General features: G+C 41.9%; 1 protein-coding gene across 2 annotated transcripts in view; it reads left to right on the top strand.

The window, feature by feature from the left end:
• Nucleotides 1-25674, top strand: part of Gucy2c (guanylate cyclase 2C) — a 98076-nt gene that overhangs the window by 64869 nt on the left and 7533 nt on the right. For both annotated transcript variants that reach the window (XM_004626086.2, XM_023709592.1), the window contains 10 exons: nucleotides 3361-3447; nucleotides 4604-4736; nucleotides 8012-8149; nucleotides 9209-9297; nucleotides 10624-10715; nucleotides 13858-14016; nucleotides 15688-15880; nucleotides 16664-16838; nucleotides 20447-20545; nucleotides 22237-22331. In XM_004626086.2, the coding sequence (XP_004626143.1) occupies nucleotides 3361-3447; nucleotides 4604-4736; nucleotides 8012-8149; nucleotides 9209-9297; nucleotides 10624-10715; nucleotides 13858-14016; nucleotides 15688-15880; nucleotides 16664-16838; nucleotides 20447-20545; nucleotides 22237-22331 (1260 nt within the window). The remainder of the gene's footprint in view (nucleotides 1-3360; nucleotides 3448-4603; nucleotides 4737-8011; nucleotides 8150-9208; nucleotides 9298-10623; nucleotides 10716-13857; nucleotides 14017-15687; nucleotides 15881-16663; nucleotides 16839-20446; nucleotides 20546-22236; nucleotides 22332-25674) is intronic.

Here is a 25674-nt window from a genome sequence, read left to right as displayed (position 1 = left end):
CTCTCTCTCTCTCTCTCTCTCTCTCTCTCTTGTATTTTAGGGAAGGGTCTACAGGGTGTTCAGGGTCTTACTAGTAGATCAGACTCATAGTGATTTGCCTGTTTACAGCCTCCCAAGAGCTGGGATTACAGGCAAGCACCACCACAACCAGTCTCAATTGCTGTCTCAGCACACCCCTGGGGCAGGGCCGGCCTGGCAGGCCCAGGGATCTAAGCCCTGGCCCCTGCACCTGCTTGCAGGTGCTTTAATCCGCTGAGCTATTCGGCCAACCCTTGACTGTCTTTCCTAAGGTAGGAATCCCCCATGATCACATGGTGCTGGGCCCTTTCTGGCATGGCCACATCGCGAGGAACAGCTAACCACAGGAGCTTTTCCAGGAAGCCACTCCTTGCTATTATCAATCTCCAGGCAAAGCCTGTGTCAAAGCAAACTCCCCAGGCCCATCCCTATAAATTCCCTTTATATGTCAACCCAGGGCAAGTCCCATCACAGCCTACTTTTGGAAACAAATGAGAAAGTCTGCCCGTGGACAAATTCAAAGCAGCACACTTCCTGTCATACACATATAGTCAGTTTTCCATATGGATGGGTTCCCCGCCCATGGGTGCAATCAAATGTGAATTGAAAATGTTTAGGACAAAAGCTGTGTCTGTGCTGACCATGTATCAGGATGATGGCATTTCTTGCCATTATTCTCTAAACGATGCAGTGAGACAACTACTTATGTAGCATTTATTTTGCCTTAGGAATTGTAAGTCATTTGAGGATGATATAAGTATGCGGGAGGATTACACAGGCCACGTGTAAATACAAAGCGATTGTACATACGGGACATGAGGATCTGCATGCTCTGGTATTCATGGGTGTCATGGAATCTGGCCCTGTAGATACTAAGGGACAACAGCATACAATGACCTTGCCTCACCTTGTTTAGGAACTATTGACTGATTCATGAAGCAAATATTTATTAAACATCTATTACACACTGGCCATTGCACTGTTACAGATAAGGTGGTGAACAAGTCATCACAGAGTTTGTGTTTTTCAAAGAAAGACAAAATAACAAACAAATAAATAAAAATATTAAACACGGAAGATGCTATGAGGGGAAGGCAGTGAGCTGAAGGTGCTGCTGAAGACATGCTCACCAAGCCAGGCACTGTGGCATGTGCCTATAATCCCAGTACTCGGGAGGCTGAGGTAGGAGCATTGTCATGAGTTCAAGGCCACCCTGGGTTACATAGGGAGATCCTTCCTCAAATAAAAACAAAACAAAAAAAAGAAGGTATGACCACCACAGCAGACCTTTTGGTAAGGCTGCATGGAGTAAGACCTGTATGAAACAGGCCTGTAAAACTAGGTCAGAAAAGAGGTTATGGGGATGAATAAGCATTGCCTATCTCCAAGGAAGAAGAAAGTGATTAAGTGGTGATAAATTAGAGAACCCGCGGGCTTAGGTTCAGAAATTGTCTGAGGCTCCACCTTAAAAACAACTATTAGTAAAGAATAAAAGAATAGGGGCTGGGGAGATAGCTCAGCAGTCTAAGCGCCTGCCTGGCAAGCACAAGAACCCAGGTTTGATCCCCAGTACTGCAGTCTGCTGGCCCTGGAACCTTGGACACGCTGCCCCAGCCACTGAAACCAGACATGGAGGCTCACATCTATGTAATCCCAGCACTTGGGAGGCTGAGACAGGAGGATCACTATGAGTTCGAGCTGCATAGTGAGACTGTGTGCCAAATAAATAAATAAATAAATAAATAAATAAATAAATTTTAAAAAATGAAGAGAATACTTCCTTAAAGTGACAAAGATATCTATCATAAAGAATAACCCCCTCCTTATTAACCAAGAATTCCACATCCCCACCTTCTGTATCACTGTTAACATGCTAACCAATGCTTTTGGGCATAAAACAGAAATAAGTCATATAAGAACTAAAAACCATTCAGTTCTTATTTCAAGAGTATCTGATTATCTCAAATGAAAAACATTAGGAAGGTTTAGTGTGATGACTACATACAAAATAAGTAGAAGGAATTTTACAAATCCTATCTACAAGCAGAATTAGAAAGCACAACTGAGAAGATCCCTTCTGGCAATTCTCATTTTTTCTTAGCATGCGTGTTCAGTGCACAATGATGAGAGTCCTCGAGGGTCGCTCCTGCATGTTGCCACACATCCTGATTCCTTGTTCCTCTCCGTCCCCTTCCTTTTCCACCCCACCCTTCGCCTCTTGATTCTCTCCTCTTCTGCAACAGATCTCCCTGTATCCTATCATCTATCCTGTATTGTGCCTTTTATCTATATGTTGAGTTTCTCATTGAGAGAAGCTTGAGTGGCTGATTTATTTGATTCAGAGGTGGTGTCGGCTGCGTACGTTTCTGACAAATGACTCAACTTTATGCTTCCTTATGGCATGGCAGTGTAATACTGTTACTGAGAAATAAAAAAAAAATCCATGACAGAACACTTAGCCAGGCATGGTGGCACATGTCTGCAATCCCAGCTACTTGGGAGGCTGAGCCAGGAGGTTCTGAAGTTCAAGACCAGCCTGGGCAACTTCTCAAGACTCTGTCTCAAAAAATAAAAAGGGCTGAGGACACAACTCAATCCCCCATACTGGGAGGGGGCGCTATAAAATTCCCTAAGATATCAAATAAATCTTAACATTAACGGAGCTTACAGTTAAATTCTCAGATAGAAATCAATGGTGTATGGGCACAAGTTGAGCATTTCTACTCTGAAAATTCAAAATGCTCCAAAACCTGAAACTTTTTGAATACTACCATGACACTCCCAGCAGAAAATGTCACAACTGACCTCCCTGACGGGTTGCGATGAAATTGCAATTACACCAAACACAGTGTGTAACATTTTCCTTCCAGCTCTGGGTACATGAAACGTAAGTGGATTTTATGTTTAAAGTTGGGTCTCATCCCCAAGATACCACATCATGTGTGTGACTATTCCACAACCAGAAAACATCTGAACTGTCAAACACTTCTGGTCCCTTGCGTTTCAGACAAGAGACGCTCCCTGCGTACTAGCTCAGAGCTGCTAGTTGAATAGTCAGGAACGTGCAGTTAGTTTTAAACTCCTGGTGGCTTGAAATCACCTAGGGTGGGAACACTTTCATGGGAATTGGAGGGTACTTAGGTCTGGGCTTTTTTTTGAGGGCCAGTTTATTAATACACCAACAAATGATGATGTGTTCATGAAAACTGGGACTAGGAAGCTTTCGCTTGTTCCTGGCCCGCAGGCCTCCACATGACATCATCATCTGGTTCATAACAATCTCTCTACACCGTCATCCATCCTCACAACAACCCCCCTCATTCTTCTTTTTCTCCTACGCAGGAAGTTTTAAACGACACAATTTCCTACCCTGATGGCACATTCATGGATTGGGAGTTTAAGATTTCTGTCTTGTATGACATTGCTAAGGTAAGAGAAAACAATGGACACACACACGTACACACACACAAAGCATTTAAGAAAATTAAAACAGATCTAGCAAGGAATTCAACCTCATTGTACATTGGTTTCCTCAGCTGAAAAACTATAATACTAGTGGCTCTGTCACGTAGGAGGATTTTAGAAAAATAATACAGATGGCTTACTAACAAAACCTGGCACAAGTCAATGTTCAATGTAATGTTGCTTATGTTATTATATTCTTTGTATTCTGGGTGTGGGACACACACTTTCACGGATTTACCAAAACATCAAAATAATATAAAACTTCCAAGAAGATAATTGAACCTTCAACTTTATAAAAGAAAATATGGGGAACGGACAACCATCTTGCACAAGGCAGTAATAAAATCAGACATGATTATGCCCAGACATGGTATGGAAAAGGGAGTAGGCATTAGTGACAAAGGCCTCCCTCATTCAAGAAGGAAGAGGAGTCAGTCCCGAGAGGGAGCTGCTTTATACAGTATTAAATCAGTTCCAAAAAATATTAGTATGTCCTATCTCTCACACTTCACACTTTTGGGGTTCAGACCGAACTCTTCTCTGGTTGTGATACTTCTTGCCACTAGGGCAGCACAGTAGCCAAAAACCAACTTCCTCTTTCAAAACTGAAGTGAACTGTGTTAACAAAACAGCATGTTTCTTTCTTTCTTTTTTCCTTTTTGTTTTCTGTCTTTTTTTTTTTTTTTGTGGAGCCAGGGCTTGAACTCAGGCCCTTGCCCTTGCCCTTGCCAGGGAAGCGCTTATTCATTTTTAGGAAATAATCTAGCCTGGAACTCTCTTCACAAAGGCAGAGAACCAGAGGTATATGCAGGGTCACAGAGCAAATACATTGTAAGAAGAAACTTTCAAACAAAAAACCCTGTACATCATACTATATACAATTACTTAACTGGAGTTTTTAGAGACCTGCCTATTTACAGTGCTATCACGATAGACTTCACAGCGTATAAGCAAATGTTTGGGCTCTAGCAATATTTTTATTATAAAATTAATGGCACTAAATTGAAAATCACATAGTCTGTCTGTATGCTGAAATAGCTTCCAAATGTGACTTCTTTGAAATAATCAAGCAGCCAAACTGTCCTATCTTCTTGTTTTCCTGTCATCTGAAAAATTTTAGGGGATGTCATACCTGCACTCCAGTAAGATAGAAGTCCATGGTCGTCTGAAATCCACCAACTGCGTCGTAGACAGCAGAATGGTGGTGAAGATCACCGATTTTGGCTGCAATTCCATTTTGCCTCCAAAAAAAGGTCTGTAATGAGTGGACTTTTAAAATAACTTCTCACTTGTTTTGCTTTTGTTTTATAAATTGTTCTCAAGCCCATATAATAAGTTCATGAAGTGATGACACAGATCAGAAAACAACTACTTAACCCTACCTGAGGCAAGACACTAGCTCATTCTCCAACAAGGAATACGTGAAAGTGCTTCCTCAGTTAAACCAATGTCCTGGCTTAGATTCCATTGTACTCCAGAAAGAATGGCTATCATCACTAGTCACTCCGAAAACAAATGCTGGTGAGGCTGCAGGGGGAGAGGAATCCTTCTGCATTGCCTGTGGGGATGTAAACTAGTAGGACTGCTATGCTGATTCCTCAAAAACCAAAACTAGAAATTTCATTTCCCTCAGCTATTCCCCTTCTAAATACCTTCTGAAAAGAGTGAAGTCATCAGGTTACCGTGAGCCAAGACTGCCATAATAACTGGACTCTGGAAATGGCCTGTAGGCCCACTGACAGATGGAAAGGGAAATGTTGTATGATACACAATGAGTAGTGCTCATTCCTTTATTTTTCCTTTTATTGTAGTGCTCATTCTTAAAGAAGGATAAATGTGAGTTGTTTGTGGGATAATGGTTACTCCTGAGATCATAATGCTAAGTGAAATAAAGCAGACACACTAAATATCATAAGGTTTGTCTGATATGAGAAATGCAAAGTATAAATAATTAAATGGACAAAATGAAAGACAAATGATAGGAAACAGAGAGAAGCTTTATGGAGATGGGAGGACAGTGAAGGCCAGGGAAAATAAAAATGATCAAGGTGCAATATGCGTATGTACCAACTCAACAAGATGAGAACAGTGATCCTCTTGTCTCAGCCTCCCCAGCTCTGGGATTACAGGAGTGCACCACCATGCCTGGTTTCAGGGGCCAGTAATTCAGAAAACAAATGGATAATAGTATAGTATGTATCACACACATATACTAATTGAAAAAAGAAAATAAATGGAAAAAAACCCTCAGTGTCTACTAGGAATCATAATCCTCAGTGCTTGGTTATGTAGCCTTTGATACCAGTGCAGAGCCATGAAGAACCACTGGCTTGTGGAGACAAAACAGGGTGCAAAGGTATAGGTTAGGGCTGAAGGAGACTTACAAATTACCCAGCTTAACCTGCTTCCTTTGTAGAATTGAGACTGGAAGAGGCTAAGACTTTTATCCATGAAGATAGAACATAAGGCATGGCCTATTCCAGATGGCAGAAGACACAAGAAAACCCTTCTCAATAGACTTATTTGAACTTTTCAAGATTCTGATAAAGGACATGGGGAGATGACTCAGTGGTCTAAATGCCTGCCTGGCAAACACAAGGACCCAGGTCTGACTCACCATACCACATGCTGTGCCAGCCCTGGAACTTCCAGGTACACTGTGCAGACCCCTAAAACCAGGCATGGTGATGCACGCCTGTAATCCTACAGCTGGGTGAGGCTGAGACAAGAGGATCACTATGAGTCCAAGCTATGTAGTGAGACCCTGTATCAATAAACAAAGATAAAAATAAAAAGATTCTGGTAAGGATTAAAAAAGGATAATACTGTATAAAGAGCTGTGATTTATAAGTAAAGGGGCTTTTCATGTTAAATGTTTAGCCTTTCTTTACTACAACTCATGGTTAAACAGCCTTTGAAATCCATGTTGTCCTGAAATAGTACTACATCCTAAAACTACACTCCAATTCTACTTACAAAAAGAAAAATTACAACTCCAACCCTACTTCCAGTCAGGTATAAGATGATAGTAGACTCAATCCAATAAATTCTTGAAGACCTACTGTGTGCCAAGGCAGACTCTTGTAAGTAATGGAAAGTATGTAATGTAATGGAAAGGCCCCTTCCTTAGATGACCCCCCACCCCCGACACAACCAGAGGGACCGCAGGTCAACTCCTGTCCTCCTGCATGTCACTGAGTTGTACCATCTGTGGTGTCATACACCCAAGGTTTTGACATAAGTAAACTTAATCACCATTTCAACAACTGTAGACCTCGAGGATCAGTGGTACGTGGATCCCAACTCAGAGATAATCACAAGACAGGAACTGAAAAGGGTAGCCTCTGCTTGGATGGAGGACTTCATCCAAAATGCCTCCTCAGGAATGCATGGCTGTGCCTCACAGTGTGAAGGAACGTTGTTCACTGAAAGTTCTGGCACTAGAGATGTTAAGATGCTGAAAGAGGTGAGGTGATCCCAAGGATGCTGAAGGAAAAGGAATTCTTCACCACTGTTATCGCTAACTAAGATTCATAATGGGAGGACAAAATACAGGTGTTGGTAGGAATTAAGCACAGGGCACAGGCACTTCACGAGTGCGAAGCAGACAAGATGTAGTCTCAGAGTAGCAGGGACAGAGTAAAATGTGAGTAAAGTACATGCATTACATCTTTTAAAGAATACTGTGAAAACCTATGGAAACACTGCCTGGCCTGGAGACTGCCATTACATTATGCCTGGAAATGTCATCAAAAGGCTATTTGTTCCAAACTGCTGTGTTTATCCTCTTGTAACTATGTATGGGAAGTGCACACCAATAGCCAGGTGTGATAGTGCAGCCCTGTAATCCCAGAGCACTGGCATGCTGAAGCAGGAGATGGCAAGTTTGAACCCAGCCTAGGCAATTTAGCAACTTAACAGGATCCTGTCTCGGGCAAGCTGTCTCAAAATAAAATAAAAAGAGTTAAGAATATAGCTTGACGTAAAGGTCTTGGACTCCATTCCTAGTACCACAGATGAAAAAGGGATAAAAGTAATAAATTATGATTTAAATAATAAAATACATATTTCAGACACATTTTGATATATTTGTCTATACTTACTCATGAAGTCTTTCATTGGTTCATTCCATATATCCCATCAGCTATTCAATTCCTCAGCCTCTTATATTCTGCATTCAATCAATATAAAAAGGATCAAAGTGAAATATGTATATATACCAATTCACTGATATATATACTATATATACACCAGGTCCTCTTCTGCACAGACCTGGAGGGGGGTTTCAGGGTTGCCATCTTGCCATTTGGCCTTACACCAATTCTGCAGTTTCTTAGCTTAAAAGGCAAACATGTATCTACCTCCTATCTCTAGAATTAGCATCAATTCCTCAAAAGTTTGGAATCATTTCAATCCAAGATCAGCAGCATTCAGGGTACATAGTCCAGAGACTCACAGGAAGAGCAGGCCAGAGGCCCACAGGCCACTCAGCCCCTTGGTTTCACCATCTCGATATCCAAATGCACAGACCTGTGGACAGCCCCCGAGCACCTGCGCCAGGCCACCATCTCTCAGAAAGGAGATGTGTACAGCTTCGGGATCATCGCCCAGGAGATCATCCTGCGGAGGGAAACCTTCTATACCCTGAGCTGCCGGGACCAGAAGGGTAAGTGCGTACCCTGGCCGGCCCCCCACTGGGAACTGGCCACGCTGCTCTCCCCAAGCCCGTGGTCTCCCATAGTCACATCTCAGGGCCCTCACCCTCAAAAGCAATGAGTTCTCATCTGTGCCACACATCCCACAAGGGCATTGGGAGGAGGGAGCGTTGAGAGTGCACTGAACAGACTCGCTACAAGTTTTTTTTTTTCCCCCGGTGGAACTGGGGATTGAACTCAGGACCTTGCACTTGCCAGGGAAGTGCTTATTCCACTGAGTCATCTCCCTGGCCCCAACGTAGAATGCAGTAAACAGCACCAGGCAACGTACTCTGCCAAACATTACTCTTATCAGTGTTTTCTTTTCTGATCCCAATAAGAGAATATGTTTGCTTAATACTTGAGGTGGGTCACTGTAGCAAGACAACATACATATTTTTAGTTCTTTTATTTTATTTATATACTTGATACAGGGTCTTAAGACAAAGCTAGCAGTGATCCTTCTGTTTTCAGCTTCCCCGGCACTGGGATTACAGGCGTGTGCTACCACGCTGGGTCTCAGTGGCCATCTTAGCTCACCCAAGGGCAGGGCTGGTGCTGCATGCGGTACCAGTGATTGAACCCAAGTCCTTGCACTTGCCAGGCAGGCATTTATACCACTGAGCTATCTCCCCTTCCTTTAAGCACATTATTTCAAAGGAAAATGCATGATTCCATCCATCAAGTCTTTGCTTATTGAACATTTATTATGTGCCAAATTTTAACTGTCTTGAGTAGGATGAGTAAGAGACATGGAGAAGATGCTAGAGTGTGGCCAGAGGAAGCCTGCTGATAGTGGTGTCTGAGTTGAGTTTCAAGGTGGTAGAGCCCAATCTTGAAGTGACTTTCTGGTTATGAGTGGGATAAAACTGTCCCTGGCTCATTCATTCAACATCCATGGAGAACTGATCTTGGCTCAGAAACACTCTTACTGGGCTGAAGAGCCACAGGGGAGTGAACCAATTAGGATTCTGCTGAAGCTTCCTCATGCTGGATTCTCTCTTATCATTTAATTATTCTCATCTAATTAGAGAAGATTTTCCGAGTGGAGAACTCAGATGGATTGAAACCCTTTCGCCCAGATCTATTCCTGGAAACAGCAGAGGAAAAGGAGCTAGAGGTGGGTACAGGCTCCCAGTTTTCCTTTCTTTCCTCTACTATAGCAGCTTACCATGAAGGTGTGGGTGAAAGCAACCACAATGTGTTGGAGGCTAGATGTCTCAGGTAAAATTATTACCAGAGTCATGCCTGGTTCAGAGGCTGTAAGGAAATAATTCATTCTTGGATTCCTCTGAGAGTTTCTGGCATTTATTGGCCAGAAATTTATTGGCCCAATTTATTGACATTTATTGGCTTGCGGCCACACATTCCACACACTGCCAGTTGGACCCAAGCCTTCCTCCTATTCTATCCTTCCTCTCTCTCTCTACCTTTTTCCCATGAGGACATAGATGAGTGACTGCAGTGAGTCCATGCAGATAACCCAGCATAACTACCCCCTTTCCAGGTTGATCAACCCATCACTGAGCATAGCAGGGAATCTTCTCATAGCAATCACAGATTATGCTGTGGCTCTAGTCCATGCAAGGGAATTGTTCAGCAAGGTACACAGATAGAGACCACGTACTGTGCTACTTACAAGCCTGTTTTCAGCCATGATGAAGAACAAACTTTATTTAAAACAAATGGCCATCAACTTCCTTTTTGATCAAATGAGAACTGTAAATATAGGTAGCAGATGAGATAGGATGGGATGGGATGGGATGGGATGGGATGGGATGGGATGGGATGGGATGGGATGGGATGAGATGAATGAGATGAGGTAAGGGTTTCCCACTTCTCCCTCTTGCACCCCTTCTCCATTGTCTCTGTCACCCTTTCACTGCACCTGCATGGCAATCATGTGGAAAATTTAAACTACACATACAAAATTTGTGATGTGCTTGAACTAATGTATTATTTGTTGTTTATATGAAATTCACATTTAACCGGGTAGGCTGTATTTTTATCTGCTGAATCTGGAAACCCTACTAAGACCATTTCACAAGACAGCTAAATCAGAACCTCTTGGGAGAAGGACCTGGATGTAACAGATTTCACATATGCTCCCCAGGCAATTCTGCTGGCTGTGGTAGAGAACAGCTGACAATTGAGCTTTTGTTCTCAATTACAGTCATTTGTCTCATGCTCATATGCCCTATTATTTTTTGACCTCCCAACATAACCTTGAACCCTCCTGCAAAACATTAGATTCTCCCCCATCAACTCCACCTTTCCAATATGACTCAAGAGATGGCTAGAGACTTACCCTCATTGTCTGAGTTGGAGATGTTTCTAGAATATTTCCTGTCATGTAAGCTCCCAAGTCTGATAGACTCAGAAGAGAGTCTGAGTCTATCATGACGGAGTTACCATCCTTGAACTAACTGGCTCTTCCTTCTTCCAGGTGTATCTACTTGTAAAAAACTGTTGGGAGGAGGATCCAGAAAAGAGACCAGATTTCAAGAAAATTGAGAACACGCTGGCCAAGATATTTGGGTACTGTTGACATTTTTTACTTTTCTTCATGAATTTTTCAGCAGTAGTTTACACTCAGTGGAACCAAAGAATGAGAATGCCTTTTCCAAAGAAAAGTCCCAGGCTATTGCCAACACTTGTTACATCCAAATTAAAATACAAGGAAGCTGATGGTCTTCTTGAGGCCATAAGCACTTGGAAAGTTAAATGCTAAAGACCCAAGCTTGTCTGCTCAAAAAATAAATTCTGATCAATTGTAGACTTTTCTGTAAAAAATACAGTTTTGCAATGCTTCCACAGGTAATTAGGATTTACGTGTTTAGCATAGGTCCTGACAAATCTGTAAAGCCCCTAGATAATTCTTAAGATCTTAAAATCACCAGCTTTAACCCTAGGTACTTAATATTAGTGTCATGAATCCGAGCACAATTCATGGTGAAAGGCAAAAAAGGAGCACACAATTATCCACCTAGAAAGACTTAATTCTAGATACCCACTGCTTTCAGTTAATCCACTGCAGATGAGAAAGAACACTAAATTAGGAGTTAGGAAACCCAATTTCCACACCAGAATGTAATGGCTTGCTCTGGGATGCAGGGTGAAACACTTAGGCTTTTAGGGTATCAATTTTCTCATTAGTGAAATTGGATTGAACAAGATGGTTTCTACATTTCCTTGCAGCTCTGCCTTTCTTAGTTCTCATTTGAACAAAAGATTCAGACACTTAAAAAAGCTAGAAGCCTGGGGCTGGGGACGAGGTAGCAGGAAGTTAATGGGAATAGTCATTACTTAGGAGCACTAAGGCATCAGTTGTGCAAATAGAACCAGAAGTATAAAGGATTTAATTCCCCCTCTCTCTGCTCCTCCACAGACCTGTTACTGAGATCAGATGAGATTGTAGATGAGTGCAGGTGAAATGTAAACTCATGAGCATAACCCTCGCTTCCACTGTTAGCTGGGAGTACGGTGATTCTCCAACCTAGCTGCAGGGTGGAATCACATGAGGAGCTTCCAAAATGCAAAACCTAGAGAATCTGATGTAATTGGACTAGAGTGGAGGTACAGCAGGAGTTTTAATAGCTCCCAATGTGATTAAGATATGCACTCCTGGCTGAGGCTGCATAAGACTGTTTTAATTAAACCAGTGCATCATGCAGTATAACAACCCATCTCTGCCCCTAATTCCTAACCACTCTGCCCAACTGGCCTAACCTGGTAGGGTCAAGTACCAAACCCATGGAGTGTGTTACAATAAATTCTGTTTCTTTGTCTCAAGCCTAGTAATTTGCACTCATGTACATCTCGTATAGCACTCAGAAATGTATTGAACTTTTAACAAACATCCCTCCTCACGCTAGGGATTTTGACCTAACCCATCTCCTCTTGAGAACAGAGCAGTAACTTATAATGGTTAGTGTAATTATTGGCCCTGGATTGTTGCAGCGCCTCCGGTGCCTTCATGGGGTCTGCATGTTATCTGTAGTGTACACTGTACTCGGAGAACTCACTGTGACTCCTTGACAGGCTTCACATCCAGCCTAGCAGACACTGAAGACTTGCACAAAACCAGCATCTGCTCATCTGTGCCTTCTTGGTCTAACCCACTAATGGAAAGTTGGGGTTTTGGCTTTAAGACTCTGGTTCTCTGTTCTGAGGAGATAATGTGAAGCTCTTCTTGGTATTTTTCTCATTTCTGTTTACACTTCCAGACTATTTTTCACAAAGGTTTTCATTGCAAATTGTGTACTATTAAAATCTGAGAAAATGTGACTAAGCAAATAAGAAAGTAAAAATACATATTTTCAAGTACATCATAGCCAGTTTTCAAAAACTAAAATTTGATTTGGGTGTAGTGGTACCTACCTTTAATTCCAGCTACTTGGGAAGCAGAGGCAGAAGGATCACAAGTTTTAGACCAGTCTCAGAAACTTAGTGAAAGTCTATCTCAAAATAAAAATTTTAAAAGGGCCCAGTGGTTGAGTGTTTGCCTAGCATCCCTTTTTTTTTTTTTTTTTTTTTTTTTTTTCCGGAACTGGGGATTGAACTCAGGCCCTTGCGCTTGCCAGGGAAGGGCTTATTCCACTGAGCCATCTCCCCAGCCCCTTAGCATCCTTTTATAGTACTGAGTTCAATCCCTAATACCATAATAAATAATAAATAACTAAATAAATTTATGATTATAATTTTTGCTATTATCAACTTTTGTACTTAGTAAGAGAGCATCATTTGTGCATTTAACTATTTTACTTTATATTTTATAATCTATAAAATTCATCGTACATAAAGTTAAGCTACATTTTTGTTACACATTTAGGTTATTTTCAAATGTTTATGCTTGTGGACAATATTGTGGCTTCCTTTGCAGATCACTTTAAACACATTCATAGTTGCTTCCTTTGGATTTTGTTGTGGTGTTGCTTTGTTTGTTTCTTGGGTCAGGGTCTTACTATATAATTCAGACTGGCCTTGAACGTGTGGCAGTCCTCGTACCTCAGATTCCTGAGTCCTAGGATTATAGGCATGCACCACCAGGCCTGGCCTTGTTTGGATAATTCTTAAAAGTTGAGTTGATGTGAAGGTCAATAATAAGCATTTTTTTTTCTTCTGTATTTTAGAGAAGGGTCTACAGGGTGTCAGGGTCTCACTACTAGATCGGACTCGTAGTGATTCTCCAGTTTACAGCCTCCCAAGTGCTGGGATTACAGGCCCGTGCCACCACGCCCAGTCTCAATCACCATCTCAGTGCGCCCGAGGGGCGGGGCTGACATGGCAAGCCCGGGGATCAAATCCCAGGACCTTGAACCTCCTTGCAGGCACTTTAATCCGCTGAGCTATTTGGCCAGCCCAATAACAGGCATTTTTAAAACTTGTGACACAATTGTACCAGATCACTGTCTGGGAAGTCACTGTGTACATTTGCTCCTCCTTCAACACTGATTATCATTAACCTAACATGTCTTTTTCTCTTTTTTTAAACTTTTATTTCTATTTCTTTGTTTTCTCCTAAGGTCAAATTTTATATTTAGGGTTATTTTTAATTTCTTGGTTCAATTCCCTATTCTGAAGACATCATACAAGGTCGATCCGTTTGTGTCCACTGTTCCATGGTGTTTTCAATTTTCCTGATAATGTGTAAGAGCTCTTTATTTATTACTTCCTACAGCCTGTTTCATGACCAAAAAAATGAATCCTACATGGACACCTTGATCCGACGTCTACAGCTGTATTCCCGCAACCTGGAACATCTAGTAGAAGAAAGAACGCAGCTGTACAAGGCGGAGAGAGACAGAGCGGACAGACTTAACTTTATGTTGCTGCCGAGGTAAGGCAAGTCCTCCCTCGGACGTAGTTTCCCACAATTCCACAGAGCCAGGATTTGTGGCATAAGGCTGAAACCTTTAGTATATCCACCTAGGATCGTTGTTCTTCTTCTTTGTTTTGTTTTGTTTTGAATGTATTTAGTACAGGCTCTTACTACGTAGATCGGACACATAGTGATTCTCCTGTTTTCAGCCTCTCAAGCGCTGGGATTACAGGAGCGCCCCAGCACGCCCAGTCTCAATCACCCTGTCCAGGCCCCGCGGGGTGGGGGGTGGGGGGCGGCAAGGCACACCAGGGATCGAACCCAGCCACTGCGCTCTGCCTAAACAGGTGTTTTAGTCCACTGAGCTATCTTTAGAATTATTTCCTTTTCAATGTTCTTCGCCAGACTGTTGAATTTTAAAATGTGTGTTCCTTACTAAGTCTTGCTTGCTTGGATTTGTATTCTGAATATCCAGAAGAAAGAGATATTTTCCCATGATCATGTTGCCGTAGGAGGAGCGTTTGCTATGCAGTTATACAACTGGGGCCCCAATGCCTCTGCCATCTTTATTGTCCATCATCATAGGCAACTGCTGTCTAGTACCACCCCTTCCTTAGAGGGCTTTGGGAGCCACAAAATTCATATTTCTGTCATAAGCCTTAGCTTTCTCACCTGTGGATATAAGGCTAGATTCTCAGGCACCTCTGTGGCACCTCCAACGTGCAGGTCCTGTTTGTAGCCATTCCACAGAAGGCCCATTCCCAATGGTCTAAGGGCAGACAGAGAAGCCGGCTGCGTGTCAGCGCCCGTGCCTTCATCTCAGAGGAGAGAGAGCTGGGTGCCCAGAGAAGTACAGTCTCGTCCCTAAGGACTCCTAGCTTCCTCTTCCTTGCTGCTCCTCTTCAGCAAAGCCGGTCTAAGTTGCTGCTTTGTGGCTTCTACAGTAACCACAGTTTCTACTTCTCCATGTGGCAGTTGACTTTCCTTGTTAAAGGAGCTGAATCCCGTTCATCATGTATCGAATATGTTCTGTCTAGAATACATGAACATGAATTTGGCTGCATTGTTCCTTCACAGTGGCATTAAATAATACGAGGTTAATATTCCAGGGAAGTAAAACTATTATCCCTGATGAGAAAGTCATATCTGATAGCTCTGATGAGTCAAACTCTTCACTAATGACACGCTCTCTTCTACCTCTGGATACAGAGCTGTATGTTAAGAATTTGAGTTATCAGTAGCAAGGTCAAAGATGGGCAAGTACATGTATGTATTAGGGTTGTGTAAATATTATGTACATGCATTAGAATTAATAAGCAAATCCTAAGTTAATGTTGAACCTGCTTATATTCATCTGCATTCACATACATTTATTCTATGTGTGTGTATGCATACAGTATTTGTAATTCATCTTTGTTTCACTGGCATTTACTGGAAAGGGACTCACCGGCATTCATTGGAAATCATGGATTATTGAATGCCTATCAGATGCGGTGGCACATACCTGTAATTCCAGTTCTTGTGAGGCTGAGGCAGGACAATTGCAAGTTCTGGCCAGACAGGGCAACTTATCTCAAAAAAGAAAAAAAAAATTACTGAGTATCTGGTAAATAGTTATTAGTATCTGAAACATTTATGTAAAATGAGAGAAATTGAAGTTGGAGACATTCTTTCTTCCTTCCCACTTAGGCCAGTGGTACAGTCTCTGAAGGAAAAAGGCATCGTAGAGCCTGAACTATATGAGGAAGTGACCATCTACTTCAGTGACATTGTAGGTTTCACTACGATCTGCAAATACAGTACCCCTATGGAAGTGGTGGACATGCTTAATGACCTCTATAAGAGTTTTGACCAGATTGTTGATCACCATGATGTCTACAAGGTAACTGTGTCACACACACCCGCCCCCCTCCCTCATGCAAACAGTTGCACCAGCCCAAGGTCATCACCGCCCATGTTGTTGTTCCTGTTCTTGTCCTAATTTAACATTGAATTAATTATGGTTGAGTCTGACCTAAATGGAAAAAGAAGTGGAAGAATTGAGTGGGTCAAATGTCACGATGACCACTTAACTTTAGGAACTAGCACAAAAGAGAAATTTTAGTAGGGATTAATCTGCCAGTCAATTTTGGGAAAGTGGCATGCTCCCCAGTCACCTCTACAACATGGGCAATATTTAAGCCAATTCCAAAAGAAGTAGTAAATGCAGTAGCATTATAATAAATAGAATCTGTCTTATGTCTTAAATGAGCCCATGGTTATTTTTTGGTCAAATAATATATAGAAAATGATAAGACTAAAGATTTCAAAGAAAATTCAAAGATTTCCTTTGAATTGGAAATTTCTAATAATTGAAAGTATTCCTAAAATTATATAAAAGTAATCAGATTAAATATTTATAGAATTGTCATCACATGTGTATAATTTATATTATTATGAAATACTTTATACCTATTTTAGCATCCATTTAACTAGACTATAAAAATTCTTCAGATATCAGCATAGAGCTAATCTTGAATGGGCCTCAGAAAATTGTATAAATTATGTTCATACCAAGTTCCCAAAAGGTGTTTCGTATTTTATATATGGTATTTGTTAAGTGCCTCTGTGTAGTTTCTATGCCTTTCAAAGGATCAGAGATACTGATGAGAAAGTATTTCCACAGGTGGAAACCATTGGAGACGCCTATGTAGTAGCTAGTGGTTTGCCTACGAGAAATGGCAATCGGCATGCGATAGACATTTCCAAGATGGCGCTGGATATCCTCAGCTTCATAGGAACCTTTGAACTGGAGCATCTCCCTGGCCTCCCAGTGTGGATTCGCATTGGAGTTCACTCTGGTACGGAGAGACGAAGCTTGTCAAACAGAGCCATTTGTGCCTCTTGCATCAACTAAATCAGAAAGGATGGGAAAGGGGGCTTCCAAGGTTGTTGACTTTCCCATGAGGTTTGCTCTTCAATGCTGTGTGACAAATGTAGGGCACCATGACATATCTTAACATACTTAGACCTAGTTCCTGAAGAACATGAGGAACACATTTTTGACTGCATTTTTCAAGTTTGGATGAACACCAACCTCACGTGAAAGCAAGAAGCTCCTTGCTCCCTGTTGTAATCATACTACTATTTCACCACATCCTCCTGAGTCCCTCCCTCTTCTCCCAATTTTTGTATAATTTTCATTAAAATATTATAGCACAGTGGGCTATGTTACCCACAGGAAAAGTAACTGGTTAAACTGTTAGAATACTTACTCCTGCTGCATGGCAGTGGTATGAAAGGTACAGAGGTCACCTTGAAGACCAGGACAGTTTCAGAGACTTATTAAAAGAATGACTTTGGACAAATTAAACTTCATAGAATTTAACTAAGTAAAGAATAATTCACAAACTGTGTTAGCACCAGAAGAGGCTCTGTGTGCTCCAATTGGTAGTGTAGACAGGCAGTATCTATAGAAGGAAAATAGAAACGAAGTAAGGAAGCCACTGGCTTGGGTTCAGGGCTGTGTTAGCTGTGTGTGGGTGTGGTATCATCAGTTGGTAGCTTATGATTGGCTGAAGCCTGACTTCTGTGATTGGTTGAGATTCATGTATTTGTTACAACAGTCTTTCTAAATTGGGCTTTCAGTTGGTTTAGGTACCAAGTTAGGTAGCAGTTTATTAACATAGAGTTTCAAAGTAGGAAATTGAATTTGTTTTAATAGCACTGAACCTAGAGATTTTATGAGTCACAGGTATTGTAGAAACCATAGTTGGAAAGAAATTTAAAAGTCATCTTCGCTAATTCTTAGCAAGGCAATTTTTTTTGTGGATTCCAGGATAAGTAATAATATATTGACTTCTAAAATAATCTCAGTCCCCCTGAAAACAATCATTAAAAAGTTGTGATTGGTAGGCAGTTTTTCCTTGGGTTAAATCACATTTCTCAGTAAGGCATAGAGGAACACACACATATAATCCCAGCACAAAAGATTGAGGCACAAGGTCTTCAAGTTCAAACCCAGCCTGGTGAACCTGAGAGACTTAGTGAGGTCTCTCAAAATTAAAACTGAAAAAGGGAGTGGGGGTGGCTGGGGATGTAACTCAGTATAAAGGACCTGAGTTCAACTCCCAGTACCAAAAGGAAAACATGAACACAAAAAAGTTTTCTCTACAAGTTCTCATTGCTTTAAAACTCCAAGTACAGAAAACCCAAAAAGAGGGGCCGGGGAGATGGCTCAGTGGAATAAGTGCTTCCCTGGCAAGCACAATGGTCTGAGTTCAATCCCCAGTTCCGCAAAAATAAATAAATAAATAAATAAAAATAAAAATAAAGAAAACCCAAAAAATCCCCCAGGCTTGTGGCAGACAACTACATTTGCTGAAGTCTCACTCTGTGTCTATAGTTTCCAGCACAGAGCATGAGAGTAACAATTCATTGAGTAACAAATTGATAAAGTTCTCAAAGTGACAGTAAATAAAGGTAAAAACCTCTGCTGTATCTTTGAAAGCCAGGAACATAGCTGTGGCCTTCCCCAGTCATGTCACAGGTGTTTCCTTCTCTGTGAAGTAACTTTCTGAGCATGTACCAGAGAGCAACCAACCATCTCTTTTCTGGGCCAGCATAAATTGCCAGGCCTGGAGAAAGGGTTAGCAGCAGGACTGACTGAACCAATTCAGGTAGCTTGGAGCCCTGGAGCTCTGCCCAGGCTCTTTCCCCTGTGACCTGCTTGCTCAGTGTCACCGCTAAGCCAGGGCACGCCAGGCTGGCATGCAAGTGGCAGTTAAGCTCAGCTAATGGAGAGGGTGATGCTGTCAGGCTTAAAAATGCAATAATTTCAAAGTATTGATGATTGAGAATGAAACAGTGTGTCTGTGGAGATTTTTATACTACTGTTCCTTCCCCAGCCATTCCACTCTGATTTTGAAGGAGTCTTCTATACACAGATCCATCACTACCAATGCACCTAGTGAGGTGGGGAAGCCTAGGGATCTGACCAAGACGCTGCCTGGACTGTGCAGCTTTTTGTAGGATTTCTTGGTTTATTTTTCTGTTTGTCTACTTTTATTTTACATCAAACCTGACACTGAAGAGGTCAGAACTCAGGATTTTGAGGGCTTTTTTTAAAAAAAAGTTAAGAGTAGTGTTAAAATAAATCTATAACTCAGAAACATAAAAAACGAAGCCAACTAGAAAATCAATTATTGCTTCTTCCCCAAACCCAGTTTTGCAGTTTGTGAGCTAACCTTCAACTTCCGAGATCTTTAATTCCTTGTATTCAATCATCCCACTCCAGTGCCCAAATGAGAACCCTTCTTGCCTATCTACTCCAAAAGACTGCATTATGTTGTCTCAGCTTCAGTTGTTTGATAGAATGTCCTTACGCCATCAGCATCATTCACTTGCCCCATGAACTTCTTCTTTTTTTTTTTTTTTTTTTTTTTGGTGGAACCCGGGATTGAATTCAGGCCCTTGTGCTTGCCAGGGAAGCACTTATTCTACTGAGCCATCTCCCCAGCCCCCATGAACTTCTTGATGAAGATTATTGTAAATCCTTGTCTTGTGGGTCTCCCATCACCATCACACTTTAAATCCCACCTTCAAAACAAAAGTAAACCAAACTTAGGCCACTAAACCTTTGAATCTGTAGCACCTGCCAGCAATCTGGAGTCAGAGTTATGTGATTTGTCATAATAAGCATGCAGTGAAATCACTTTCACCCTTCTGGGAGCCTTTAATTCAAAATAGTCCCATTTTAGTTATCTGGGAACCTTCTGTTCAGTGCCCATGTGAACTTTCTTTGCTGGGGCAAAAAATGCTTTCTGAAGGCATGCTTCAAAAAATGATGCTTCCCTGGTTGGATGCATCCATTTAAAAGAAATGTTACAGTTCATGTTTTATGTACTCATTTCTCCATGACATGAAGCATACATCTTTTCTTACTGAGGCTATGAACTGTCATGAATTTTTAAAAAATGTATTTAGTACAGGATCTACAGGGTCTCACTACACAGATAAGACTTGTAGTGATCTTCCTGTTTTTAGCCTCCCAAGCACTGGGATTACAGGTGTGCACCACTATGCCTAATCTCAGTTGCCTTCTCAACATGCCCCAGGGGGTAGGGCCAGCAAGGCACGTTGGGGATCAAATCCTGGTCCCTGAGTCTGCCTAAGCAGGCACTTGAATCTGCTGGGCCATCTGGCCAGCCCTGTCATGATCTTTGAGTTAACCTCTGTACCTTCTATACTACTTCTGTGCAGCAAGTATAAGTACAGCAATTTGACCAGTTACTTTTCCCATGGGGAATGTAGCCCACTGTACTATAGTATTTTAATGAAAACTATGCAGAAGTTGGGAGTGAGGAGAGGGATGGAGGACATGGTGAAATATTAGTGTGACAACGGCAAGAGAGAGTCATGACCCTAAGAAGAGGTTTGTACATCTGCAGATCTCTGTCCTTTATTCCAGGTCCCTGTGCTGCTGGAGTTGTGGGAATCAAGATGCCTCGTTATTGCCTCTTTGGAGATACTGTCAATACAGCCTCTCGGATGGAATCCACCGGCCTCCGTAAGAAAAGATGATTCTTCTTAGAGGCACATGGTTCTATCTTTCAGCAGAGGCCAACCATAGGACTAACGGTGTAGTAAGGAGATGCAGAGTACCCATGAGATGCAGAAGGCCCCTCAGATTGGCTGAGTATGAGCCCACGTCAACCCAGCCCTCACTACCTTTGCTTTTGTGGCTATTGCTTACTGATAACTTTTTTTTTTTTTTTTGTATTTTTAGGGAAGGGACTACAGGGTGTTCAGGGTCTTACTACTAGATCAGACTCATAGTGATCTGCCTATTGACAGCCTCCCAAGAGCTGGGATTACAGGCATGTGCCACCACACCCAGTCCCAATCACCACCTCAGCATGCCCTGGGGGCAGAGCCAGCTCAGCAGACCGGGGATCAAACCCCAGGCCCCTGCACCTGCTTGCAGGTACTTTAATCTGCTGAGCTATTTAGCTGGCCCTCTGATAACTATTTTGTTCTTCCTTTTTTGTTCAACTTTAGACTATAGACTATATTTTTGTTTCATCTGCAGTGAACTCAGGAATGTGCTATCAGGAATAGTCTTGAAATTTAACATATGTAAATTCAAAAAATAATCCAGGGGGCTGTGTATAGGCTCTATACCCTGGATCCAGTGACTATTTCCCTTTCATTTGTTTTTATTAGGAATGCATTTTAGGAAAGAAAAAATCTAGGTATTCAACATATACAAAAGCATACATTACGTTTGTCTAGTGAGGTGGAAGCACAGCACATGGCCTATGGTAGATATTTGACAAGCACTGCTGATAATAGTAGTTACAGAAGTATGTTATAGGAAAAACGCATTGGTAGATGAGGTGAGATCTGACAAAAACCTAGGAGGTAGTATCATATTTTGGTAGTTGGCCCAGTGTCTGATGTTGGTACCTACTAGAAAATCATGGCACAGAAAAAGAGTAAGGCAGGAGTCAGACAGACTTGAGTTAAAAATGGCGCTCTCTGCATAAGTTGAGGGGCAAGTTTCCTGTTCGTTTAAGCCTCAGAAAGAAGAAGATATTAATTAAAGATGACACATCAACATTGCTGGTAGGGTTGCCGGAAGGAAGTGGGATGTTAAGGTGAGCATTTAGCCATTTTCTGGTGCACTGTAGGTGTAAACTTTGGGGTTTCTCTTATCCCCATTTACTGCTGTTATTACTTGTTGTATGGCTTTTGGGCTGCATGGTGATAAAGGTGGAACACAGCATGGATCCTAAAGAGAAAGCCTTCACCACCGAAGGATGGTTTTAGAAGGATCACAGCATTCCACAAGAGGAAACCTTGAAAAAAATCAAGACCCTTAGAATCACATTCCAACTATTTACTGGGACTTACCCCTAGCATGTGAATTGTTTAAAAGAACTTTTACGTGGGAACCTAAAGTGAAGTTTCACCTCTCAAGCTTGACACTACAGACCCAATGCAAAAATGATTATCAGTGGGCAAAACCGGAGGAGAGCCATCGCTCTAGATCCTGAGAAACCTCTTCCTTCGCACATGGGATGACACTTCTGGTCTTGTTAGTTTTAAGGGTTCTATCACCAAAAGAGCCATATTTTTTTCCTTGATTAGAATATTTGTTTCAGGTATTGTTAATGTATTAACTCAAAGGGAAGCAAATATAGCCCCAGCACAGGTCTCAAGAGATGAGATTTTCATTTATCTGTTTGGCATTTGCAGCCTTGAGGATTCACATGAGCAGTTCCACAATAGCCATTCTGAAGAGAACCCAGTGCCAGTTCCTGTATGAAGTGAGGGGAGAAACGTATCTGAAGGTAAGGAATCACAGAAGCAGTGCACAGAGAAAGCTCTGAGACATGCATGGCCCCCTCCTGTAAGGCTTGGCCAGGAACACTGAGAGGCACCAAGATGAACAGCTCTTTTCGTTCTCCCCATATTGATCACCCACCACAGCATGTGAACCTAGAACTTTCTTTCACTACAAAAAGCTCTTTAATGTTTTGTACTATAAGCAATACACTGTTAAATGCTACCACCACTTCCTTCACAGAGATTTCACATTTGTTCCCAGTTCCTCCTCCAAGCCCAAATCCCAGTCTGGTTCAAGGCTCATTCAAGTAGAAATCACCATTTTCTTATTTCTCTACTCTCCCTGCAAGATGCTGCTCCCAGAGACCTCTCTTGCCCATTGCTTTTACTAATCTGAAGCTCTGGACCAGTGAATTGCAAAAGATACCCCCGTACTTGTGACTTGGCATTATTATATGCTTGTTAAAGTATAGGTGTCTGGGGGGCCGCCCCTTAGCTCAGTTCTTTAAGTGGCTGCTTCAACAAAACAGTCAGGCTCAGGTTTCTGTGTTTCGATCCCCACAACTCAAGCCAGCCAAACCTGCCCTGAAGGCATTCGGAGAAAAAAAAATCCTTAAAATATAGGTGTCTGCCCTACTGAGGCACCATGTGGATGCAGATTAGGGATCTCAACTTTTAACAAGTATTCTAAAGGTCTGGGATCACATTAAAGATGAAATCACTGTTTCAGCTGCTCTGTGCTGTTCCTCATATTTAGAAGAGTTGCCCAGCTAGGCATAATGGTGCATACCTATAATTCCAGCACTCGGAGGGTCGAGGCAGGAGGATTGCTGTGAGTTCAAGGCTAGCCTGCCCTATACAGTGAGACCCTCTCACAATAAATAAGCAAATCAATAAATATAAATCAAACAGCGGCCCTTCAAAGCTACTAATCATCTCCAGTTGACTCTTAAAAAGTTAGCACAATCTTTTTACAGTGGGTCTGTAACCAGCTATATACTGTAAGAGTCTGTGTTTCCAGTAGCTTTAATGCTCTACCCTTTACATTCTGGTTGCAACCTGGAGCTTTCTTTTATGTAAGAGTACCTTAATATTATACTCCCTTTTTTGAATCTTCCAGAAATATATTTTCTACCTAAGAGTGTTTCCCTCCAAATAGAATTGAGTTATAGATTATTGCAAGCCAAACACAGCCAGCAAGCTACTATTTTTTAAAATCTCTTTTCCCTCAAATATAAGCTTTAACAAACAGTTTCTAAGAACTTTGTCTTCATTTCATAGCACCAAAATGAGCCAAACTGTTATGGGACAATTGATCTCAAGCTCTCACAATATCCAAGAACTTTGTATATTGAGTAAAGCATTGAGGAGAACACATAAAAGTAGTAATCAAGTTGGAGATTTGTTAAAGGAAAGTGCTACAACAAGGAGAAACTCTGAAATGAAACCCAGGATTTGGAGGCAGATTTCTTTACATAGATGTAATCATTCCCAAGTTATCAGGCCCTGATCTCTGCTGGTCTAGGGCTTACATGAGATAAGCAAGCAGGAAGTACAGAGGCAGAATGGCTTGTCATTTGAGAATTGATGCTTACAATATGCATCATGTTGACCAGCCATTTGTAGGAGACAAGCAACCAGAATTGGAATAGTAACTACCACCTGGGAAACTGACTAGGGGTGTGTGTGTGTGTGTGTGTGTGTGTGTGTGCACGCGTGTGTGTGCATGTGTGTGTGTGTGCGCATGTGTGTGTGATTTTCTGCTACATTTCCCTCCTCTTTTAGTTTCTACAGCAAATCTTTGTTGGGCATGTTATATGTGAACTTTTAAGAACCAGGAACAGTAACATTAGGGTTATCAGTGATCCTAGGCTTGTCACAGAGTTTTTCCCTAATTTGCTTTTAGAAAGGGTCATAATTTAGGCCTGTTTGTTCTGTAACATTACTCTGGCAAAGGAGTGAGGGAGTTAGTTTAGGGCAAAAGCTATAGTTAGCAGAGGGGCAGAGAAGCAAGGACTGTTGTATGCAGCACAGAAATCAAGGGGAATAGGTATGAGGCAGTCCTGAGAATGATGTTCTCAGGCTTCAGCCATGAGTAGACTGGTCAGCGTCTAGAGTGACCACAGCAGGGCTTTGAGTGTGTCATCTCTTCAGAATGAGCTGTCCGGTCCAGGTGAATTTTCCAGCAGATCTAAGGCTAGATTTCTGAAACTTGCCGAGGTAGTTAAAGGTACTAGGTTATATGTGTATGGAGGAATGTCTTTAGGTATATATAGCTGGTGGAGCTTTTGGCCTAAGTGTTGTATAGTTCGGCCAGTTTTGAGTTATCTGTTACAAATGCAGGCCTGTTGTTGCTGTCAATAGTCAAGGGTAGGCCATATCTAGGGATGATTTTCTACAGCAGGATCCTACAAACTCTTGTTGCCCTCTCAGCTCAGGAAGGGAATGCCTCGGGCCAGCCTGAGTAGCTGTGTATATGTTTCAGTCAGTCAGATCCCTGGAGAGGGTGTATAGGTACACAGATGCTGAAACCTGAGCTGGCTGCAGGGGTACAGGTACCAGTGCCATGGCTTGAGCCTGTAGAACATATAGTGGGGCAGGTGTGGTGTTACTGGTGGCAGGTTTCCAAAGAGCCCCAGCAAGTAGTAGCAGGAGGGCTTTCACCAAAATAACTTTGTCCAAGGTAACCATAGTATATCTAGCCCATTGGGCTCCATTTCTAATAGTGCTACTTTCATACATCATATGGCACCTGGACAGTTAGGTCTCAGCCTAAGCTGTCAGCTTTCTGGATCAGAAGGACAGTGGCTATTACAGTGTGAAGGCAAAATGGGGGAGACAGCGCTTAGCAACTGGATCCATGTATTTGCACAGGTAGCCACTGGGCATTCCCTGGGCTTGACAGTCTGAATAAGGATCACTGGTTTTGTAAACTCAAGGATCCAGATTCCATAGAAAGCCAGCAGCTCCAATAAATTTGTGGTTTCTTTCTTGTAACCAGTTTTTGCCAGAGGTTGCAGCAGAGTTCTGTGTCTTCCAGTAGGTGGCTCGAGTATAAACTAGTAAGGTCAGCTGTGAGGGCTTCTCCAAAGAGGGTAAACACATTTTTGATCCTCTGGGAAGCTGAGTTTCAGGTAGTTGACTTTTTTTTTTCTTTTCAAAGTTTTATTGATAAACATATAGCAATGAGACAGTTTCAAATCAAATTGAAAGTACAGTTTCAACAAATAATACACTGCATACATTCTTCTCAGTGGTTAATTGCTGTACAAGATGCAGACTTGAGATCCTACTTACAAACACCATTAGAAAAAATCATTCTATTCATTAAGAGAATGCAACTATATA

The sequence above is a fragment of the Octodon degus genome, unplaced genomic scaffold (assembly GCF_000260255.1).
Source record: "Octodon degus isolate 3935 unplaced genomic scaffold, OctDeg1.0 scaffold00012, whole genome shotgun sequence".
In the NCBI taxonomy this organism is placed as follows: domain Eukaryota; kingdom Metazoa; phylum Chordata; class Mammalia; order Rodentia; family Octodontidae; genus Octodon; species Octodon degus.
Note: the sequence above shows the minus strand (reverse complement) of the source record. Positions and strands in the feature narration are given on the sequence as shown.